At 35.9% G+C, this 23,180-nt stretch overlaps 1 protein-coding gene across 1 annotated transcript in view; it reads left to right on the forward strand.

Annotated features, from left to right (window-relative positions):
* The window catches only part of LOC120248920 (C2 calcium-dependent domain-containing protein 6-like), a gene marked incomplete at its 3' end in the record, with an annotated part of 36,477 nt that overhangs the window by 5,199 nt on the left and 8,098 nt on the right, over positions 1 to 23,180 (forward strand). Inside the window, exons 2-4 of the mRNA XM_039257388.1 lie at positions 17,836 to 17,922; positions 20,836 to 20,887; positions 22,282 to 22,427. Coding sequence (XP_039113319.1) covers positions 17,836 to 17,922; positions 20,836 to 20,887; positions 22,282 to 22,427 — 285 coding nt within the window. The remainder of the gene's footprint in view (positions 1 to 17,835; positions 17,923 to 20,835; positions 20,888 to 22,281; positions 22,428 to 23,180) is intronic.

Here is a 23,180-nt window from a genome sequence, read left to right on the forward strand (position 1 = left end):
GGATACAGGAGTGCTGATGCACAGGGGCACATGTACCCCAATGTTCATAGCAGCACTCTCCACAATAGCCAAAACATGGAAAGAGCCTAAGTGTCCATCAATGGACGAATGGATCAAGAAGATGTGGTTTATCTATACCATGGAATACTACATGGCAATGAGAAACAATGATCTGGCCATGTGTAGCAACATGGATGGACCTTGAGGGTGTTATGCTGAGCGAAATAAGTCAGGCAGAGAAGGACAAATATCATATGTTTGCACGTATAGGAGGATTAGGAGGAACTTAACTGAGGACCATGGGGGAGAAGAAGGGGGAAAATGGTGGGGGAGAGGGAGAGAGGCAAACCATGAGAGACTCTTGAATGCTGACAAAAACTGAGGACTGATGGATGTGGGGGGGGGTGGGCATGAAGGAGGGCACTCGTGGGGATGAGCACTGGGTGTTATGTGGAAACTAATTTGACAATAAACTATTTGTAAAAAAAATAAATAAATAAAATAAAATCACTGTTTCCTTGTTGATTTTCTGTTTGGATGGTCTATTCATTGATATAAGTGGGGTGTTGATGTTGTCTCCTCTTATTATATTGCTATTCTTATGTTTTTAATAGGTGCCTTATGTATTTGGGTGCATAAGTATTTACAATTATTATATCTTCTTGTTCCCTTAATGATTATGTAGTGTCCTGTGTCTCTTGTTACAGTCTTTGTTTTAAAGTCTATTTTGTCAGATGTAAGTATTGCTACCCTGGGTTTCTTTTCATCTTCCTTTGTATGGTAAATGTTTTTCCATCCCTCACTTTCAATATGCATGTGCCTTTAAGTCTGAAAGGAGTCTTTTGTAGGCAGCATATAGGTCTTGTTTTTTTATTCATTCTGTCACCCTAGGTCTTTTGATTGGAGAGTTTAGTCTATTTACATTCAATGTAATTATTATTTAAAAAAATTTTTTTTAATGTTTTATTTATTTCTAGGAGAGAGAGAGAGAGACAGCATGAGCAGGGGAGGGTCAGAGAGAGAGGGAGTCAGACTCTGAAACAGGCTCCAGGCTCTGAGCTGGAAGTCAGCACAGAGCCCGACGCGGGGCTCGAGCCCATGAACCGCGAGATCGTGACCTAAGCAAAAGTCGGATGCTTAACGGACTAAGCCACCCAGGCGCCCCACATTCAAAGTAATTATTGATAGATATGTACTTATTGGCATTTTGTTACTTGGCTTTTTTTTTTTGGTTATTTTTGTCGTTCTTTTCCTTTCTTCACTTGTTCTCTTTCATGGTGTGCCTTCATAGTTTCTTTTATGGTTTGTTTTTTTCATGGTTTCTTTAGTGGTATACTTGTAGTCCTTTTTAAAAAATATTTTTGTATATCACAGCTCTTTTATTTGTGGTTACCATTAGGTTTATATATAATATCTTGTACATATAACAGTCTTTATTAAGTTGGTATTCACTTGTTTGAACCCATTTTGAAAGCACTAAATTTTTACTCTTCTCTCCTCAGCCCCCACATTTTAGATATATAGTGTCATTGTTTAATCCTTTTATTAATCTCTTTACTGATTTTTACAGATATACTTAATTTTATCGCTTTGTACCTTCTGCTTTTCTTACTCCTGCTTATAGTCTTTTCTTTCCACTCAAAGAATCCCCTCTAACATTTCTTGTAAGGCTGGTTTTGTGGTGATGGATTTCTTTAACTTTTGTTCATCTGAGAACTCTATCTGTCCTTCTATTATGAATGATAGACTTGCAGGATAAAGTACTCTTGGTTGCATATTTTTTTGTTTGTTTCAGGACTTTGAATATGTCATGCGACTCCCTTCTGGCCTGCAAAGTTTCTGCTGAAAATTAGCTGATAGACTTAAATGGTTTCCTTTGTACTAACTGTTTTCTGTTGCTGCTCACTTTATAACTACTTTTTGATACTTTAATTACTCTGTCTTGGTGTGGACCTCCTTGGATTGATTTTGTTGAGGGCTTCCATGCTTGCTGGATCTGTTTCCTTCCCCAGATTTGGGGAGTTCTCAGCTATTATTTCTTCAAATAAATTTCTGTTCCCTTCTTTCCCTCTTCTTCTGTGATCCCTTTAATGGAAATGTTGTTAAACTTGCTGGTGTCACTGACTTCTCTTAATTTACATCTAATTTTTTATTAATGTTTTTTGTTTCTCCTCATCAGTTTGATTGCTTTTCATTACTCCCATCTTCCAGCTCACTGCTCTGTTCTTTTGCTTCCTCTAGTCTATAAGTTATTCTCTTTTAGTGTATCTTTAATTTCAATTACTGTGTTCTTCATCTCTGATTCATTCCTTTTTATGTTTTCTCTTTCTTGAAGTTCTCCACTCTTTCTCAAGTCCAGTGAGTATCTTTATAACCATTACATTAAATTCTCTATCAGGCATATTATTTGTATCTGTTTCATTTGGCTCTCTTAGTGTTATTTAGTTTGGGGCATATTCCCCTGTCTCCTAATTTTGTCATGCTCTCTGTGTTTGTTTCTATACCTTTCTATATAGGAAGTCAGCTACATCTCCTGCCGTTCAAGTAACGGCCTTATGAAGAGGAAGACCTATAGTGCCTATAGTTCAGTGTCTCCTGTTCACCAGAATAAGGCATTTCAGGGATATCTCCTCAGTGTACTATGGATTCCGTGTTGTTGTGGTTGCACTCTATTTGCCTTTGGTCCAGTTATCTGCAATGACCTTGTTGTTGTGGGCAAGGTTTGGTCTCTGTCCTGTAATGGGCCAGTCTGGGATCTCCTTAGGCTTGAGCTGGGTCAGACCAGATGCCTGCACTCAGCATGTTTGTTAGCATTGTAATCACAGTGAATGTCAGGACACTCTCCCTCCATTATTATTGGTAGGCAGGACCTACAGTCAGACCAGATGTCTACCTCCAGTTTGTCTGTTGTGGAATACAGTGACCCTGAACTGCTGGCATTTCTCTGTGTGCTGTTCCCTATGAGGTTTTTGTTGGTGGATGAGGTCAGCAGTCAGGTCATATATCTACCCCCTGGGTGGGGGCCACAATTGAACTGGTGTGTGTGTTTATCTTCCCCTCTCCCCAGGGCAGGAGTTATTTTAGATTGGTGCTGGCTACTGGGCTCCTTAAACAATGCCATGCTTTTGGCACCTCCCTGGATGGATTCCTGTCTAGTGTAGATGGTTGGATGGGGCAGATCTGCAGGAGAAAGTGGGGACCGGATGCACTGTTAGCAAGCTTGGTGGAAAGTGGGCTGCTTTCTACAAGTGTCAGTACATCTATACTGGTGAGCAGGGGAAAAGAAATGCTGCTAGACAGCAATTTTGTTCTCAGATAAGTTTCACAATGAAACTTCCCTTTTATGCACAGGCTCTGAAATACAGCAAAGAAATCTTCCTGTATAACTCAGGTACCTCAGAAACTGCTGCTTCACTGTTGTAACTTGGTGAGGTTTTTGTCATACTATCTTTTTAATGCCAGGGACCCAGTTTTCTATAGCCCCTTGGCTGTCACAAAGCCGAGCCTGCTCATTTTTAATGTTTCCTGTGTTAAGCTTCACTGATTATAAAAATTTCCAAAGTTAAACCCATCTTGTTTCAGCATCAAGTGTTATAGGGATTCATCTTCCCAGTCAGGTCCCCCATGCTTGGGGTACTGGGTGTGGGGTTTGCTGCTACTGCTCCTCCTCCTCCATGCCTGCTGTGTCCCTCCCTGCTGCAGTCAGTCTTAGGGATCAGTTTGGTTCTTGACTGTGTTTCTGCCCTTCTACCATTCTTGATTTGGCCTCCTCTCTACAGGTAACTCTGAAAAACCTGATATGCCGGTCTTCAGTCATTTTCTGGGTTATTTACACTGATGTGGGTGTTATCTAGGTGTGTGCATGTGACAGGGTGAGCCCACGGTCCTCCTCCTCCACGATCTTCCCCAGTATTTGACATTTTAAGTATTGTATTCTGTGGGATGGACCTCCTTGGGTTCATCTTGTTGGAAACTCTGTGCTTCTTGGACTGGGATGTCTATTTCCATCACTAGGTTAGAGAAGTGTTCTGTTATTATTTCCTCTAATAATTTTTTTATACCTTTCTCTCTCTCTCATTCTTCTAAGACTCCTATAAATGCTTGTTTGCTTGATGTTGTTCAAGAGATCTCTTAATCTATTTTCAGTTTTTTAAAGTTTTTTTTTCTTTTTGCTGTTAATCTTGTGTGTTTTCCATTACACTTTTGTCCAGGTCACTGAACTTCTTTTGCATTTTATGATCTGTTGATTCCCTCTAGTGTGTTATTTCATTTACTGTATTTGTTGACTGTGATTGGTTCTTTTTAATATTTTCTATCTCTATATTGACAGTCTCACTGAGTTCTTCCCTTTTTGCTCCAGCCCAGTGAATGTGTTTACAGTCATTACTTTAAATTCTTTATCAGGCATATTGCTTATCTCTGTTTCACTTTTTTTTTTCTTAAATTTTTTCCTGTTCTTTCTTTTGGAACATATTTCTTCTGTCTCTCCTTTTTGTTTGACTCTCTTATTTATATGGATTAGACAGAAAGACCACTTCTCTTAAACTTGAAGGAGTGTTTTTGTGTATGATGTCCCCTGTGTAGACTGTGTATGCTTGGTGACTGTTGCTGGCTGGCTGGAGTTATGGCAATATATGCTAGTTACTGTTTGAAACTGTGGTTTTTTTTTTTTTTTTTTTTTTTTTTTACAAAAAGAAGAAAAAAATTTAAAAAACAACAAAAATTAAAATAAGACAAATTTTAAAAGTTTAAAAATTAAAAAAATTAAATAAAATTTAGGGGTGCCTGGGTGGCTCAGTCGGTTAAGCGTCCGACTTCAGCTCAGGTCATGATCTCACGGTTCGTGGGTTGGAGCCCCACGTCGGGCTCTGTGCTAACAGCTAGCTCAGAGCCTGGAGCCTGTCTTCAGATTCTGTGTCTCCCTCTCTCTCTGACCCTCCCCTGCTCACACTGTCTCTCTCTCTCTCTCTCTCAGAAATAAATAAAACATTAAAATTTTTTAAATAAAACTTACACATGTAGCTTATTTTCTGTGCCCCAGCACCATGGAGGCTGTTGTGGTCTTAGAAATTCTGGGTTCACTGACGTTGTGAGCTCATTGTGAGCCAGACCTGTTTTGGTCTGGGCTTTTTAAACTTTTTTATTTTTTTAATCAAGTGAGTTAACATACAGTGTAGTCTTAGCTTCAAGAGTAGAACCCAGTGATTCATCTCTTGCATAGGACACTCAGTGCTCATTCCAAAAAGTGCCCTCATTAATGCCCATCATGCATTTAACCCATCCCCTCACTCACCCCCCCCTCCAGCAACCTTCAGTTCTCTGTATTTAAGAATCTCTTATGGTCTGTCCCCTCTCTTTGTTTTTTTCTCCTCCCTTCCACTATGTTCATCTGTTGAGTTTCTCAAATTCCACATTTGAGTGAAATCATAGGATATCTGTCTTTCTCTGACTTATTTCACTTAGCATAATTAACCCTTTAGTTCCATCCATATTGTTGCAAAAGGCAAGATTTCATCCTTTTTCATTGCCAACTGGTGTTCCATTGTATTTATATACCACATCTTCTTTATCCATTTATCAATTTATGGACATTTTGGCTCTTTCCATAATTTGGCTATTGTTGATAGCATTGCTATAAACATTGGGGTGCATGTGCCCCTTTGAATCAACATTGTTGTATCATTTGGATAAAAGCCTAGTAGTGCAATTGCTGGGTTGTAGGGTAATTCTGTTTTTAATTTTTTGAGGAACCTCTGCACTGTTTTCCACCATGGCTGCACCAGTTTGCATTCCCAAAAACAGTACAAAAGTGTTCCCCTTTCTCCATATCCTCACCAAATCTCTTGTTTTCCTAGTTGCTAATTTTAGCTATTCTAACCGGTGTGAGATGGTTTCTCATTGTGGTTTTGATTTGTATTTCCCTGATGATAAGTGATTTTGAGCATCTTCTCATGTGTCTGTTAGCCATCTGAATGTCTTCTTTGGAAATGGGTCTATTTGTGTCTTCTGCGCATTTCTTCACTGGATTGTTTTTTGGGTTTGGTAAATTCTTTATAGATTTTGGATACTAACATTTTATCCTATGTGTCATTGGCAAATATCTTCTCTCATTCTGTAGGTTGCCTTTTAGTGTGGTTAATTGTTTCCTTTGCTGTGTAGAAGCTTTTTATCCTGATAAGGTCCCAATAGTTCATTTTTGCTTTTATTTCCTTTGCCTCCAGAGACCTGTCAAGTAAGAAGTTTCTGTGGCCAAGATCAAAGATATTGCTGCCTATTTTCTCCTATAAGATTTTGATGATTTCCTGTCTCACATTTAGGTCTTTCATCCATTTTGAATTTATTTTTGTATATGCTGTAAGAAAGTGGTCCAGTTTAATTGTTCTGCATGTCACTGTCCAGTTCTCCCAGCACCATTTGCTAAAGCGACTGTCTTTTTTTCCACTGAGTATTCTTTCCTGCTTTGTTGAAGATTAATTGGTCATATATTTGTGGGTCCATTTCTGGGTTCTCTATTCCATTGATCCGTGTGTCTGTTTCCATGCCAGTACCATACTGTATTGATGGTTACAGCTTTGTTAATACAGCTTAAAGTCTGGGATTGTGATGCCTCAAGGTTTGCTTTTCTTTTACAACATTATTTTGGCTAGTTGGGGTCTTGTGGTTTCATACAAATTTTAGAATTGTTTGTTCTAGCTCTGTGAAGAATGCTGGTATTATTTTAATAGAGTTTGCATTGAATGTGTAAATTGCTTTGGGTAGCGTAGACATTTTAACAATACATGTTCTTCCAAACCATGTGTATGGAATGTTTTTCCCTTTCTTTGTGTTTTCAGTTTCTTTCATAAGCTTTTTATAGTTTTCAGCATATAGATGTTTTACCTCTTTGCTTAGGTTTATTCCTAGGCATCTTATGGTTTTTTATACAGTTATAAATGGGATCAGTTCCTAGATATCTCTGTCTGCCCCTTCATTATTGGTATATAGAAATGCAACCTATTTCTGTACATTGATGTTATATCCTGCAAGGTTGTTGAATTCCTGTGTCAACTCTAGCAGTTTTTTGGTGGAGTCTTTCAGGTTTTCCGTATAGAGTATCATGATATCTGCAAAGAGTGGAAGCTTGACTTCTTCCTTGCCAATTTTGATGCCTTTTATTTCTTTTTATTGTCTGATTGCTGAGGCTAGGACTTACAGTACTATGTTGAACAATAGTGGTGATATTGGATGTCCCTGTATGTTCCTGATATCAGGGGGAAAGCTCTCAGCTTTTAGGTATGGGCCTTTCATATATGGGTTTTATAATGTTAAGGTAAGTTCCTTCTATCCCTACTTTGTTGAGGGTTTTTTATCAGAAAAGGAGCTGTATATTGTCAAATGCTTTTCCTGCATCTGTTGAAAGGATCATATGGTTCTTAGCCTTTCTTTTATTAATGTGATGTATCACATCAATTTGTGAATATTGAACCAGTCCTGCAGCCCAGGAATAAATCCCACTTGATCATGGCAAATAATTCTTTCAGTGTATTGTTGAATTCAAATTGCTAGTATCTTCTTGAGTATTTTTGCCTCTATGTTCATCAGGGATATTGGCCTGTAATTCTCCTTTTTAGTGGGGTCTTTGACTGGTTTTGGAATCAAGGTAATGCTGGCTTCATAGAATGAGTTTGGAGGCTTTTCTTACATTTCTGTTTTTTGGAATGGTTTGAGGACAATAGGTATTAACTCTGCTTTAAATGTCTGGTAGAATTCCCTTGGGAAGCTATCTGACCCAGGACTCTTACTGGGAGATTTTTGATAACTAATTTAGTTTCTTTGCTTGTTATGAGTCTGTTCAAATTTTCTGTTTCTTCCTGTTTGAGTTTTGGTAGTGTATGAGTGTCTAGGAATCTGTCCATTTCCTCCAGATTGTCCAATTTGTTGGCATATACTTTTTCATAGTATTCTCTAATAATTGTTTGTATTTCTGTGGCGCTGGTTGTGATCTCTCTTCTTTCATTCATGATTTTATCTATTTGGGTTCTCTTTTTGAAAAGTCTGGCTAGGGTTTTATCAAAGGTGTTTTTTCTTCCAGAAACCAGCTCTTAGTTTCACTAATTTGTTCTGTTTTTTTTTCTTCTTTTGGATTCTCTATCATTTATTTCTGCTCTTTATTATATTCCTTCTACTGGCTTTGGACTTTATTTGCTGCTCATTTTCTAGCTCCTTTAAAACAAGATCCATCTATATGCTGCCTATAGGAGATTCATTTTAGACCTGAGGTACCTGAAGATTGAAAGTGAGGGGATGGAAAACCATCTGTCATGCTAATGGACATGAGAAGAAAGCCAGAATAGCCATAATTATATCAGACATGCTAGATTTTAAAACAAAGATTAACAAGAGATGAAGACGGTCATTGTATCATAAGGGTTATGTCCATGAAGAAGGGCTAACATATGTAAGCTAACAAATGTCCCAACTTGGGGACATAAATATTTACAACTGTATAAATCAATATTTGGGGACAAATATATAAATCAATCACAAACATAAGCAAACTTATTGATAATAATGCCATAATTGTGAGAGACTTTAATACTCCACTTACAGTAATGGACAGATCATCTAAGCAGAAAACCAACAAGCAAACAACAGCTCTGAATGACACATTGGACCAGATGGACTTAATAGATAGATTCAGAATATTTCATCTTAAAGCAGCAGAATATACATTCTTCTCGAGTACACATGGAACATTCTCCAGAATAGATCACATATTGGGTCATACCCCTCAACAGATACAAAAATATTGAGATCATACCATGCATATTTTCATATGGCAATGGTATGAAACTTGAAATCAACCACAAGAAAAAATTTGGAAAGCTCTCAAATACATGGAGGTTAAAGAACATCCTACTAAAGAATGAATAGATTAACCAGGAAATTAAAAAAGAAATTTAAAAATACGTGGAAGCAAATGAAAATAAAAACACGACAGCCCAATCCCTTTGGGATGCAGCAAAGGCAGTCCTAAGAGGCAAATACATTGCAATTTAGGCCTATCGCAAGAAGCAAGAAAGATCCCAAATACGCAACCTACCTAACCTTATATTCATCTGGGCTTTTCAGGGGGAGAGGGAGAGATCGTCCCCACAACTCCTTGGTTCTTTTTTTTTTTTTTTTTTTTCTGTGTCCCAGTATAGTCATGGCTCAGGTGGCTTGCAGATCCTGGCCTTGCTGAGGTCACAAGCTCACTGTGACAAGTGGAACTGCCAGTATGGCATCAGGATCCACTAGTTATGGTGCCCAGACCCTTCTCTGGTGTGGGCTTTTAAGGTGGAGGGGGAGAGAGCATTCCCACAGCTCCTTGGCTCTTGTAAATCCTGCGTTTTTGTGTTTGTTTTTGTGTTTTGTGAGGTTTTTTTTTTTCTTGCCCTCCTGAGTGCAGTTGGGGCTGTGTGGTCATGTGGACCAAGGGCTTGCTGAGATCCCAAGCTTGTTGTGACAACTAGACCTGCCCATTATTATGTCTGGACACCCCGCTGTGGTCTAACCTTTGTTGTCTTTTTAATATACTAGTTGCCCTTTTAAGCTGCAGCTTTTTTTTAGTGCCTAAGAACAGGAATCTGTTCCAGGTTCCTTAGTATTATCCCTTTCCACTGACATTTGCCGTATCCTGGGGTTTGGAGTTCCCTTTGTTAACGTGGCTCTGTTTCTTCTGCTGTTTTCTTTCTCTTCTATCTTTGGTTTTCAGAAGGTGTTCAGTCAACCTTCAGTTTTTCTTCAAGAGGAATTGTTCTATTAATAGGTATAACTTTGTGTGTTTTGTGGAGGGACTGAATTCAGGGTTTTCTTCCTATAAGTCACCATCATCGGCCAGAACCTCTTAATTGTGTTTTATCTTCTTTTCTTGATTAAGGTTTTTTTGGACTATGGTCTAATTTGAGAATTGAGATCTTAACAGTATTGAATCTTTCCATCCATGACTATGGAATATTTATCGTGAATTTAGATGTTCCTTAATTTCACTCAAATATTTTGCAGTTTTTAGTGTACAAGTCATAATATTTCTTCTGTTTATTATTTCTTCTATTAAATTTATTCCTAATTATTTTTTATTTTGGTGCTATTTCATATGTAATTATTTTCATTGCTCTTATATAGAAATGCAAAAGATTTTAAAAAAATTTTACATTTTTTTAAATCTTTTTATAAAAAATAGGGCTCAGTCCCACAACTCTGGGATCATGACCTGAGTTGAAATCAAGAGTCAGATGCTTAACCTACTGAGCCAGTCAGACACTCCTACAAAAGATATTTTTGTATTTTGTTCTTGTATCATTGAACTTGTTTATTAGTTTTAGCAGTTTATTTTTGTGTATGTGGATTTCTTTAGGGTTTCTAAGTACAAGATTTTAATGCCTGCACAGAAAGACCAGTTTTACCACTTTCTTTCAAATGTGGACACTTTTTATTTCTTGTCTGACTGCATTGGATATAACCTACAGTCCAGTGTTGACTAAAAGTAGTGAGAGTGAGGGGCACCTGTGTGGCTCAGTCAGTTAAGCCTCCGACTTTGGCTCAGGTCATGAACTCATGTTCCTGAACTCATGTTCCTGGGTTTGAGTCCCGTGTCAGGCTCTGTGCTGACAGCTCAGAGCCTGGAACCTGCTTTGGATTCTGTATCTCCCTGTCTCTCTGCCCCTCCCACTCTCATGTTCTGTCTCTCTCTGTCTCAAAAATAAATAAATCATTAAAAAAAAAAAAGTAGTGAGAGTGAACAACTGCCTTACCAGTCTTAGGGGGAAAGCATTTAGTCTTTCACCATTGAGTGTGATGTTAGGTAAGTTCCTTTCTATTCGTAGTTTATTCAGAGTTTTTATTAAGAATGTATTTTAGAGGTGCCCGGGTGGCTCAGTCGGTTGAGCACCCGACTTGATTTTGGCTCAGGTCATGATCCCAGGGCCTTGGGATCGAGCCCTGCATCAGGGCTCTGTGCTCAGCATGCAGCCTGCTTAAGGTTCTCTCTCCCTCTGCCCCTCTCCCTAGCTCGTGCTCTCTCTCTCTCAAAAAAAAAAAATGCTTTTTAGATTTTGTCAGATATATTTTCTGCATCTCTTGAAATGATCATGTGATTTTTCTTTATTGGATATATTTGTTAATATGGTTTATTACATTACTTTCAGATGGGAAAATCTCACTTTGTCATGGCACATGGTCCTTTTTGTCTGGTATCCTCATATTTTGTTGAGGATTTTTGCCTCTGTATTCATGAGGGATAGTAATTTGTTGTTTTCTCACCTTGTGATGTCTGTCTGGGTTTGGTGTGACATAAAATGACCTCAGAGAATATCCTGGGGAGTTTCCTTCCTCTACTTCCTCCTCCCACTTTTTTTCCCTTAAGAGTTTGTGAAGGGTTCTTATAATTTCTTCTTTAAGTATTTGGTAGAGTTCACCAGTGAAACAATATGGGCCTGGGTTTTTCTTTTTAGGAAGAGTTTTAAATACAAATTCAGTTTCTTTACTTATTATAGATATTTTCATATATTCTTCTTGGATCAGTTTTGGTAATTTGTGTCTTTTTAGGAATTTTTCCATCTCATCTAAATTGTGTAATTTGTTAGTATAAAATTATTTATGGTTGTAGTAGTTTATATTGCCTTATATGGCAATAAACTTTGCAGATGCAATGATTAGGATTTTGAGATAGGGAGATTATCCTGGATTGAGTTGGGCCCTAAATGTAATTTGTAATCACATATGTAACCACAAATATAATCACAAATGTCTCTGTAAGAGAGAGGTAGAGGTATGCTGTTGAGGACATACCTAGTCGTGGAATTTTTAATCATAGTTATATATATGCTCAACTTCAGTACATAATACCAAACAGGTTTTCAAAGAAGAAAGATCAATTTATATTCTTACCGACACCGATTAGAATTCTAGTTACTCCACATCCTTGCCACCTGATATTGTTGGTTTCTTTATTTTTAATCATCTAAGAAATGTATTAGTGGTATCTCTTTGTGGTGTTAATTTTTTCCCCCGATGACTAATGAGGGTGAGTTCCTTTCCATATGTTTATTAGCCATCATATATTTTGTGAAATACTCATTTTTATTTTGGATTGTTTTCCTTTTTGTTAACTGATTTGTAGAAGTTTGTATATAGTAGTTATGGGCTCTTTGTCAGTTATATTATACATGTTGCAAATATTTTCTTCCAAATATCTTATGTGTGACATCTTTTGATAAGCAGAAGTTATTAAATTTAGTGTAGTTGAATGTATCAAACTTTTTTCTTTATGGTTATTGCTCTTTGCATTATTTTCAAAATCTTCTACCTCAACCTCATGAAAATATTCTCTTGTATTATCTTGTAACTGTTTTTCCTTTGACGTTGAGATCAGCAGTTCACCTATAACTGATTTTTTTGTGTGTGGTGTGAGATAAAGACAGAGTTTCTTTTCTTTTTTTTTCTCTCTGACCTTCCTTTTATTCTTGTATTCTTTCTTTCTGTATTTTTTTCCATGGTGATTTCTACTTGACCTACCTTAGAATGTTTTTTCTCCACTATTCTGCAGTACCAACTTTGTCACAAATGAAATGCCCATGTGTGGGTCTGTTTCTAGACTCTAATCAGTTTCTTGATGCATTTATCTATATTTTTGCTAATGCCTTCAGACATTAAGAAATACCCTTACTTTTTTTAAGTTTTAAATACTTCATTTTCTTTTCCCTTTTTTTTTTTTTTTTTTTAGTTTTATTTCTGAGAGAGAGAGAGAGAGAGAGAGAGACAGCGTGAGCAGGGGAGGGTCAGAGAGAGAGGGAGACACAGAATCCGAAGCAGGCTCCAGGCTCTGAGCTAGCTGTCAGCACAGAGCCCGACGTGGGGCTTGAACCCACAAACCGCGAGATCATGACCTGAGCCGAAGTCGGACACTTAACCAACTGAGCCACCCAGGTGCCCCCATTTTGTTTTTCTTCAAGATAGTTTTGGCTACTCTTGGCCTTTCCATTTCCATTTTATTTTTTTGGGAAAGTTCATCAGTTTCTTTAGGAAAACTTGTTAGGATTTTGATTTTGGTTGCATTGCAACTCGTTCAGTTTGAAGAGAAGAATTATTTTGAGTTGACTCTTGAACAATGTAGGGGTCAGGGACACTGATCCCCATCCAGTTGAAAAATCCATGTTTAACTTTTGATTTCCCCCAAATTTACTACTAATGTCTACTGTTGACTGCAAGGTTTACTAATAATATGAACAGTTGATTAACACATATTTCGCATGCTATATGTACTGTATACTATATTGCAATAAAATAAGCTAGAGAAAGGAAAATGTCAAGAAAATTATAAGAAAATGAAAATATATAGTATTATATGTATATTTATTGAAAAAAATTAATGTATAAATGAACCCAGGCAGTTCAAATTTATGTTGTTTGATGACCAACTGTATATTATATATCATGATGAAATATTTATGTATAACATATAAATATGTAAGTATTATATAAGCATAACATAATAGTATTTATGTACTTATACGTAAATATATGTTATATACCTAAGTATATGTATCTCAGTGTAATATACTTATATGTATTATACAAATATAATAATGTAATAAAACTATGCCTTGCTTCTTTATGCTTTTATATTTACTTATTCTGTCTAGGCTTCTCTCCTTGCAGTTCTTAATTATTTTTCTCTTCAGACCCATTTGACGTATCATCACTTCTTTCCTTAACACTCTTTCTGCCCACTCCCCTTATTTGCCAGGTGTTTATGAAATACCTCCTTTTTTTTTTTTTTTTTTTAAAGCCAGCTTCATGTCCAGCACAGAACCCAATGTGGGACTTGAACTCATGACCCTGAGATCAAGACCTAAGCTGAAGTCAGGAGTCGGACACTTAACTGACTGAGCCACACAGGTGTCCTGATATACTTCTTAGGCATCCTGAATGGGGCTTGGTACTGGAATCTTACCTCTTGCTCCTCTTTTGCTCCAGGATTGTGGCCATTAGTATTTGCTAAAAAGTGGACAATCAGATGACGAACTAAGTATCAGCTTTATCTAAAACTTTCTGTAATGAGTCTAAACTGGACACTCTTATGGAACTCCTACCTCCATCTCAAATTGAAGGCAGCATGCATGAAATGAAGAAGGTGAACCTGCTTCATTCTTAGCAGAATGTGCCTAGTTGAGAATATGCATAGAAACTGGCAGCTTAAAGCCCCCTGAAGGGAGATATAGGAAAGTGAGACAAACTGTAGGTGTTTAGATGTGACTATGTAGAAGTCTCCAAATTGCTTTGATTGCACAATCTTATCAGTAAAAAACATATGAACATCTGTCACCAATGTTTGTATATTTATACATTACATAAATGTGCTATAATTTACTATGTAAAATCTATAATTATAAAAAATTAAAAATGATAACTAATATTTCTAAAAATGATTTCCATTTTATTTATTAGTGGTACAGAATTCAATAAGCATTACTATTTTTGAAAAGCATGATTCAGTATTTGTGATGTAGTGATTTGAAGGTCTAGTTCTAAGGCAAATTGATTTCACTATATCATTTTTAATGCTATTTTATTTGTAAAAGAAACTTTCAAAGATTTGAAATTTCAGGTGAAAGAGGTACATCTTGGTTGTGCTTATTAGTAAACCACATTACTCATTTTTCTTTTCTTTTTTAAAAAAATATTTATTTAAGTAATCTCCATACCCAGTGTGGGGCTTGAACTCACAGTCCCAAGATCAAGAGCTACATGCTCTTCTGACTGAGCCAGCCAGGCACCCCCACATTCTCATTTTTCATTTCTATTCTGTTATGCAAAGTTTTAATCCAGATTTTATCAGTATAATGCTATCTTTTCTGAGTAATTCGTTCTGGCAAACTACTTGGAAGGCATTACATATTTTTTAATATTTAAAAGAGAAAAATGGTCTAATCTGCTGAAACCCTTCCTTTGTGAGATTTTTAAACAAATAAGGAAATCATTTCCAAGTTTTTCAAGTGTGATACCATGAGCTTGTAGGGTGATCATAGCACATTTGCACACACATAAAATAACATTAGATGAAAATATTTCCAGTTTTCAAAATGTTCTTCACATGAGTTCATTTCAAAAAGATAGTTATTTTCACACTCTTTAAAATGTAACTATCTTACCCTGAAAAGACAGATTAAGAAATACGTATTTTAAAACATTTGCTAGTTTACATACTGCTGATAGTTCTTTCTCATTACAGAAAAGTTTATTTGAAACATTTGTCGTTTTGTAAAACCAAAGTACATGGTATGTCTCTGTGTTTGCCAGCTTTAAAAAATATTTTGCCATGAAATTTTTTATGATCAGCCCTTATCTATTTGTAAAGCACACTGAATATGTTACTTAAGGTAGTGTGCATTGGTCAATACACTTAACTAGCAAATGAAATATTTAGAACTCATGAAGGCAGTGATATGCACTTCTCTGAGCATAAAACTAACATTTTGCCTCAGAATATTTGTCTACTGCTTATAGTAAGTTATATGTGGTTACTTTTCTTATTTGTTAAAGAAAATTGTTAAATTCTAATATTTTCTTCCACTACTCTAGAGGATAATTCTGGACCCTGCTGTGAATGTCCTTGGTTCATGAGAACAGAACCACAGAGGGTAAAAAAGAGTCGTTGCTCCTGTGCTCGGGCAGGGAAAAAAAGGATCTGAAAAATATTTTATAGAGTTAATAATTCCAGGTATTTGTAGTTTGCACAATGAATGGGAAGGTCTGACCAATCAAATTAAGTTACTCTTTTTGCCATATAGGAGATCTGGATTTGATAAAAAGGAAAGATAAAATTCTGTTTTTTTCCAGCAATTGTTTTTCTTAGAAGCAATAATTGTTTTCTTCACTTATGTGTCTTTAACTCCAGGATGAACTTATTAAGGGCAAGACCATTTCAAGGGAGAATCAGCACAGTGCCAGGCATACAGTTGTGCCAGCACATTAGTAAATGTTAATTAATGTAAGGACATTAATTAAGGTTTCCATTAGGGCTAGGAAGTAGGAATATATGGGAAAAAGGTAAGTGTAGGCTGGTGGGTTTTCAAAGAAAACTGGAATGGAGGAGAGCAGTCAAAAAAGTCATTGGGGAGGAAGTACAGGACAATGTGAGTGAATGTATAGAAGTGCCGCAAGGGACTTTTATTCAAGGAGAGATGAAAGGCATAGTGGAATGAACTGAAATAAAAGTTCTCTGCAGGTTCAGGAGAAATTCTAGGTGGTATAAGTAGGCCTTATGAGACTAGTCTTCAGAACTTCTGTTCAAAATTATGATGGAATTTTGGCAAAGAATTGTTTTGCTTGTGTTGCTGTCACCAAAGACAACTCTGCTCAGATGAGGAAGGAGACAGAGAGGGTGGTGATCTTAGAGGCAAGGCAGTATTTTTGTCACGTAGTTAAGGATAAATTGAGAATCAGTATTCTAAAGAGTTCCCCCCACTTATTTTGTATTTATTAAAATGCACATTCAAAATAGACTTTCATAATAAGAGGGTCCATGGAAAGCATGAGGGTCCACATTAAATACATGTATAATGTACCACAGTTTGATAGTTTTGTGACAACATAGTAGTTGTCACTCAGTTATCTTAAATTACAAATTATACAGATACATAAAAATCATATATATAAAGCCCATTAAGCCAGTCAGATTCAGCAACAGTAAAATGATCTAGGACATATACAAGTTTTTTCGGTACAACTAAAGTGTGTGTTACATACAAAAATTTCAACATAACTAAGGATTTATTATATGTGTCAAAAATGGAACAATTCTTTTTTTTTTTTTAATGTTTTATTTCTGAGAGAGAGAGACAGCATGAGCAAGGGGGGGTCAGAGAGAGAGGCAGATACAGAATCTGAAGCAGGCTCCAGGCTCTGAGCTGGCTGTCAGCACAGAGCCCGACACAGGGCTGGAACCCACGAACCACAAGATCATGAGCTGAGCTGGAGTCGGACGCTCAACTGACTGAGCAAGCCAGGTGCCCCAGAACAATTCTTAAAAAGACACATAACAACAGATTCCTGGGAAGTTAATGTCTATAATTAAGGCCATATTGGTTTGAATTAGCAAAGATTGGGGATAAAAACAATTCTCCTTTTCAGGTTAAGTTTTTAATAGGTTTTGCCCTAGTCCCTTGGCCTTTCCCCTCCATTCACTTTCATTCTCTTTCTCTTTACTTTTAAAATCTGTAGTAAAATGTCTTGAAATTTATAAAGGCTAACCATCATGTATAGTGATGAGAGCCCTTTAGAACAAAGTTAAATTCCAACCCACAAATATTAGTTAGTGAAGTTACTCTGGAGGAAATCACACAATTAAAAACCAAAAGCCATTTGTGTATTGCTCCAGTCCCATGTACCTACTTTTCCAAAGGATTAAATTCCAATTCCTTCAGTGGCTGATGAACTGGGTGAATATTGGGGAACTTATTTGCCCACGTGTGGGGTGTGGCCCCAAATCCATGTCAGATTAAGAATAAGATGTGGTAATGATGGTCATTTTTAGTTAGCAAGGAGAACTCATTATTCATGGTACCATACACTTCTTTCCTCTCTCATGATTCCCTTAATGATCTTATATTTAATTGTTTACCTTTCATATCTCTGTTAACCTATTGATAAACTGATTGAGGGTAGGGATGAGTTTTCTAGTTATATTAATATTTTACTGCCTAGGCTAATACCTGATATTTACTAGATGCTCATAAAATGTTTGTTGAAGTAAACTTTTGTCTAGCTCTTCTTTGCCTTCTAAAGTCTTATATTAATTTATTTACATTGTAGATGCTGAGAAGAACTCTTAGAGGGTCTGAAAGTAAAGAACTGGAAATAGCACCTCCAGTGCCAACTTTGGTACCATTTGGGGATGTGGTATGTGTGACTAATCCTTAGTAAACCTGTACAAATTTTTTCTTACTTTGTGTGAGGACGAGTTAATATCTATTATTTGATTATCAAAAAGTATATGTAGAAAGTATTTCTGATAACATAATTGTGATTTTTTTCATTTTTTTCATGGAGTCAGAAAAGCATTCTAATAATCACTGAAATTAGGAAAAACATCTTGATTCACAGAAAAAAAATGTTTTCTATATAGGAATTCCCAAACTCTAGGTACATCAGAATCACCTGGGATACTTATTCAAAACATTGATTCTTGGCCCCCACTTAAAATCTGATAACGTGGAATCCGAGAATGGGGGCTAAGAATCAGTATTTTTATTGTGCTTGTCAAGTGATTATATTGTCATATTTAGGAAGCTTTGAGCTACAATTTGAAAATTGACCCCACACCTCTCCCTCATCCCCAAAATAGTAAGTCCCAAGAGCAAAAGGCAAACACACTCATGAATTATACACAAACACAAATATACACACAAACACACAGATAATATCTATGCTGAGAAGTAGAAAAATCTGTTTTTTTTCTTTTGGGTGCTATAGAATATAGGGCATGAGGATCTGTGTACATTTTAGAACTAGCAAATGTGGAATTTTACAGTCATCTTTATTTCTGAACATCATTAGAATAGTTAAAGGGTATGAAGTGAGAGAGTTTCTCTTCTCTAGGTACTATCATATATATTTTCTTGATTAAAAATATATGATGAATTTAACACCATGTTTTTTTGGGAGAAAAAGTAAGACTGTATTAATGTATACTTTTTTAAACAAAATGAGCTTTTATCCATGTAATTTTATAGCACTTTCCTGTATCACAATCAAAGTGGGAATTTAAGCCTTCACTATCCGAATCTAAACTTAAATTCTTTGAAATGCCTCTGGGCTGTAACTATGTCCATTTTTGTTGACATAGTAACTTCTGTAATCCATACTCTTGAATATGACTTCTACATTTCTTTAGAACTGATATTTTGATTTCATTCACACTTCCTAACTTCATAGTTTGTATTTGCCTTATTTGACTTACATATTGCTAGACACAAAGAAATTTCTCCCAAAAGTCAGTTGGAAGTTTCTGACAGATGTTTGGAATGTGATAGCTCCTCTCACTATAGGATTTGTCACATCACTCTCTTTGAAAGTTCTGTGACATATTCTGAGGTATTTGGCAAGGTTTCTACATGTGTCTGCAATGATAATTATATCAAAACACTCATTCTGATAGATCACTTTTTCAGAAAAATGGAGAAAAAGCTGTCTTAAAATTGGGCACATAAAATGCTTTTGGGAACACCCTTCTAGTTGCTTTCTTGTTCTAATGGGTGTTGCAGGGTTGGTGAAGGTGTTGACATGGTTATTATTGCTTTGGGCCAACATTTCTTACCCATAGCCTGTCCATGGTCATCATTATATTTTTAAGTGTTAAGTATTTTTCTGTACTTGAATAGAAATTTTTCTTTTTTCTTTTTTATGGATCTATTATGTAAAAGTGCAAAGAACTATTGAAATATAAAGAAAGAGTAGTTGCTCATGCCTTCATGTTGAAACACTTAGCAGGCAGGCAATGACTTATGGCAGAATGTTAAAGCATAGAGTTATACAATCCGGAATTGTAGCTATACTTGCCTGTTTTACCCTCCTCATGTATAACTCCAGTTTTGAGAAATAAAAATAATTCATGGGATCATCTATGCCAGTACCATTTAAAATCTCTTCTAGATTGTATAATATGCATTATACCCCATTGCATTGGAAAACTTTGAATTTTTTCTTTAAAATAACATTTTATATCTATGTTTCTACTACTTCTTAAGTAGACCACAGTATTATCTTCTCAGGATTTCAGCATTCACATACTATAGTCTTCTAATTAAATATTGAATGCTGGTTTCTTTTTCTGTATTGTTTTAAAACCAAACCAAATCTTTAAAGTTATTTACATAAATTTAAAAGTACTGTTGGGTCATATATTTTGTTTCATAGTGTTTAATATTGCTATTGTTTTTGCTCTTTTTTTTTAGGTTTTTTTTTTTTTTACAAATAGTTTATTGTCAAATTAGGTTCCACATAACACTCAGTGCTCATCCCCACAAGTGCCCTCCTCCATGCCCATCCCCCCTCCCCCCCACATCCATCAGTGCTCAGTTTTTGTCAGCATTCAAGAGTCTCTCATGGTTTGCCTCTCTCCCTTTCCCCCACCATCTCCGCCCTTCTTCTCCCCCTTGTTCCTCCGTCAAGTTCCTCCTAATCCTCCTATACGTTGTTTTTGCTCATTTTTAAGACTAAACATGGATAAATATATTTGGCTAATAATGCATAACAGTATTCAAGTATTCCTGTATTCATTTTATATTTGATTTTATGCTTAAACACAAGATAGAGTTTTCTTTAACATTCAGAAACAGTTTGTACAAGGAAAAATGAATATTTCCAAGCCCTTGGCACAGTATAGTGGATGAATGATTGTTGAATGAATAAAGTGGTTTTAGAATACTAGATTTAAAAAGGTTGTCTGAAGCAAGACATATTTCTTATTATTGTATGCAAGAATGCTACATTTTGTCAAGTTCTCACCTAATATAAAATAACAATGATTCAGAGAGTGGTGGTTGGATTTAAGTTAATAATGATCCTCTTTATTTTTCTTCTTTGTGTTTTTGTTCATTTTAGTTTTGCTTTGAACAAATCTGCCTATATTTCTTCTGTATTTCTGTTTTCTGGTGTTTTCCATTAAGTAGATATTTCTAATGAGAAACAATATTTTTGATGAGAAAAACTAGCAAAGTGGAGCTTTTAAAGAATAGTTTCATATAGAATAAAATGGAAAAAAGCTGACTTTTAAAAACTCACGTGCTATGTTTTTATTTGGATTGTTTTTAGGTTGGCTGCCTCGCTATTCATGTAAAGAACTGCAGACATTTCACACCTAAGAGTATCCTTTCTTTTAAGAATCATAGTATGATCATGCATCTGTTTCAGTTAAATATTGCTGCATTACAAAACACTCCAAGACTTAGTGGCTTAAAACATTAACCATTTTATTATCAATCAGTATGTGCATTCACTAGGTGGCACTTCTGTTTCACATGATCACAGCAGACGCTGCAGTCATCTGATGGTTCAGAAGGGTTGGGATATCTAAAATGGCTCATTTACATGTTTGGTGCTTTAGTGAAGATGCCTGGAAGACTGAACTTAGCTGGAAAGCCGAAATGGTTAGACCTTTCTCTCTTACCATTGAGTCTCAAGGTCTTGTCTTTCCATCATGTTTTTTTTCCTGCATTAATTTTGATTAAAAAAATATTACCTTAATATATTATTTTGATTACTGAAGTTTTTGGTGTCCCTTTAAATTTTGGACCCTGGCTGATGCCTCTCTAACCCCTGCCGTAGACCCAGCCCCACTCATGTCCACTGCACGTTAAAGTAGTCACAGGGCAAGATTGAAGAGTAGGGGAAATTAACTGCACTTTTTGATGTGCAAAGTGACAAAAGTTTTTCAGCCATCTGTAATACACCTCCTCAATCACCATATAAGTTAAAGGCAAACTATATATATTAGATGATAATACTAATTATTTCTAAGGAATAACTGTGCTGTTTAAACATTGTCTAAAGGATTTAATTTATCTTGGTGCCTTTAAATAAATGGATTGCTTATTATTAGATTCATCATGGGATAAAACCAGTCTCAATATGAAGAGTTGGTGTTTGTCTTTTATATAAAGTGAATTATTGAAGAGAACTCTATATAGAGATTTTTAATATAATCACAACAAAACTGTTCTAATGCATGGAGTGCTATGAAAAATAACAATATTGTATAGCTTTACTAAGTATATAGTGAAAATGAGAGAATAGGAAACTGCTTTAAATTTTGTTGTTTTAATGTTAAAAATAAATTACTCTCAAGTAACTTTTTCTGAATTTGAATTTCTACATAATTATGCTTAGAGAAGTTTTTAACTATATATTACAAATATTTTTAATCACCTTAAAGATAATGTATAGAAACTTTTACAAAAGATTATAATGGAAATGTGAGGATATATATATACATATATATGCCTAGTGTATTAGGAATATTAGAAAATATTAGATGTGACTAAAGAATAAGCAGTCTTTCTACTTATATTGTGCCTGCTATTGATGGGCAGAAATACTATTTTTAAAGACTTTTAAATTATTTAATATGCTCTACAATTACCTTTTTATTTAGTTGATTAATTCTTAGGTTTTACCTGAATTGTTTAATGGATTAATTATATAATGTGTTCTTGTACAGTTATAACAAAATTTGCTTCCTAAATATCTGTGTATTTTCAGTTGGCTTACAATATTACAGTAATTTGTTCATTCGCATCTCTATAAACAACATTGTAAAATGTACAAAAATGTGTAGCTTGCTACCCCAAAGCGATGAGAAGAACGCTATAATTAAGTTTGATGACATAAAGTATTTTTCCATACAGGTAATGTTAAAGTTCTCTTCTAGATATAAGATTGCTTTTTTAAAGTTTCAAATAATTTACACTATGTCTTTTTTTTTTTTTTTAGAGGAAGGGAAAGAAACAAATGCAGTGTCTTTTTATTGGATATTTTATAGTATTCTGTTTCTTAAAAAAATTTTTTTAATGTTTATTTTGCTTTTTGAGAGAGAGAGAGGGAGGGAGGGAGAGAGGAAGGGAGCAGCAGGAGCAGGGGAGGGGCAGAGAGAGACGGAAACAGAATTCAAAGTAGGCTCCACCTCTGAGCTGTCAGCACAGAGCCCAACATGGGGCTCGAACTCAAGAGCAGTGAAATCATGACCTGAGCCAAAATAAGAGGCTTGACTGACTGAGCCACGCAGGCGCCCCACAGTATTTTATTTCTATACCATGGACTATATAGGTGTTTTTTAAATAAACAACTTGCTAGAAAATTCATAATCTTGAGGCCTTCTTCCTTAAGATCTTATCTGGCTGTGGTTCTGAGTGTTTATCACACATTCATATTTCTCTGTCTTGCTCTTCTCTTTGCAACTACCCTCTTCTACCCGGTCTTAGCTTGGGCTGCAATAACAAATGACCATAATAGGGCGGATCAACAGTCATTCAGGGGTGCCTGGGTGGCTTAGTCGGTTGAGTGGCCATCCAACTTCGGCTCAGGTCATGATCTCACGATTTGTGGGTTTGTGCCCTGTGTCGGGCTCTGTTGCTGACAGCCAGCTCAGAGCCTGGAGCCTG

This window comes from Hyaena hyaena, unplaced genomic scaffold (assembly GCF_003009895.1).
Source record: "Hyaena hyaena isolate Hyena2069 unplaced genomic scaffold, ASM300989v1 scaffold_615, whole genome shotgun sequence".
NCBI lineage: Eukaryota > Metazoa > Chordata > Mammalia > Carnivora > Hyaenidae > Hyaena > Hyaena hyaena.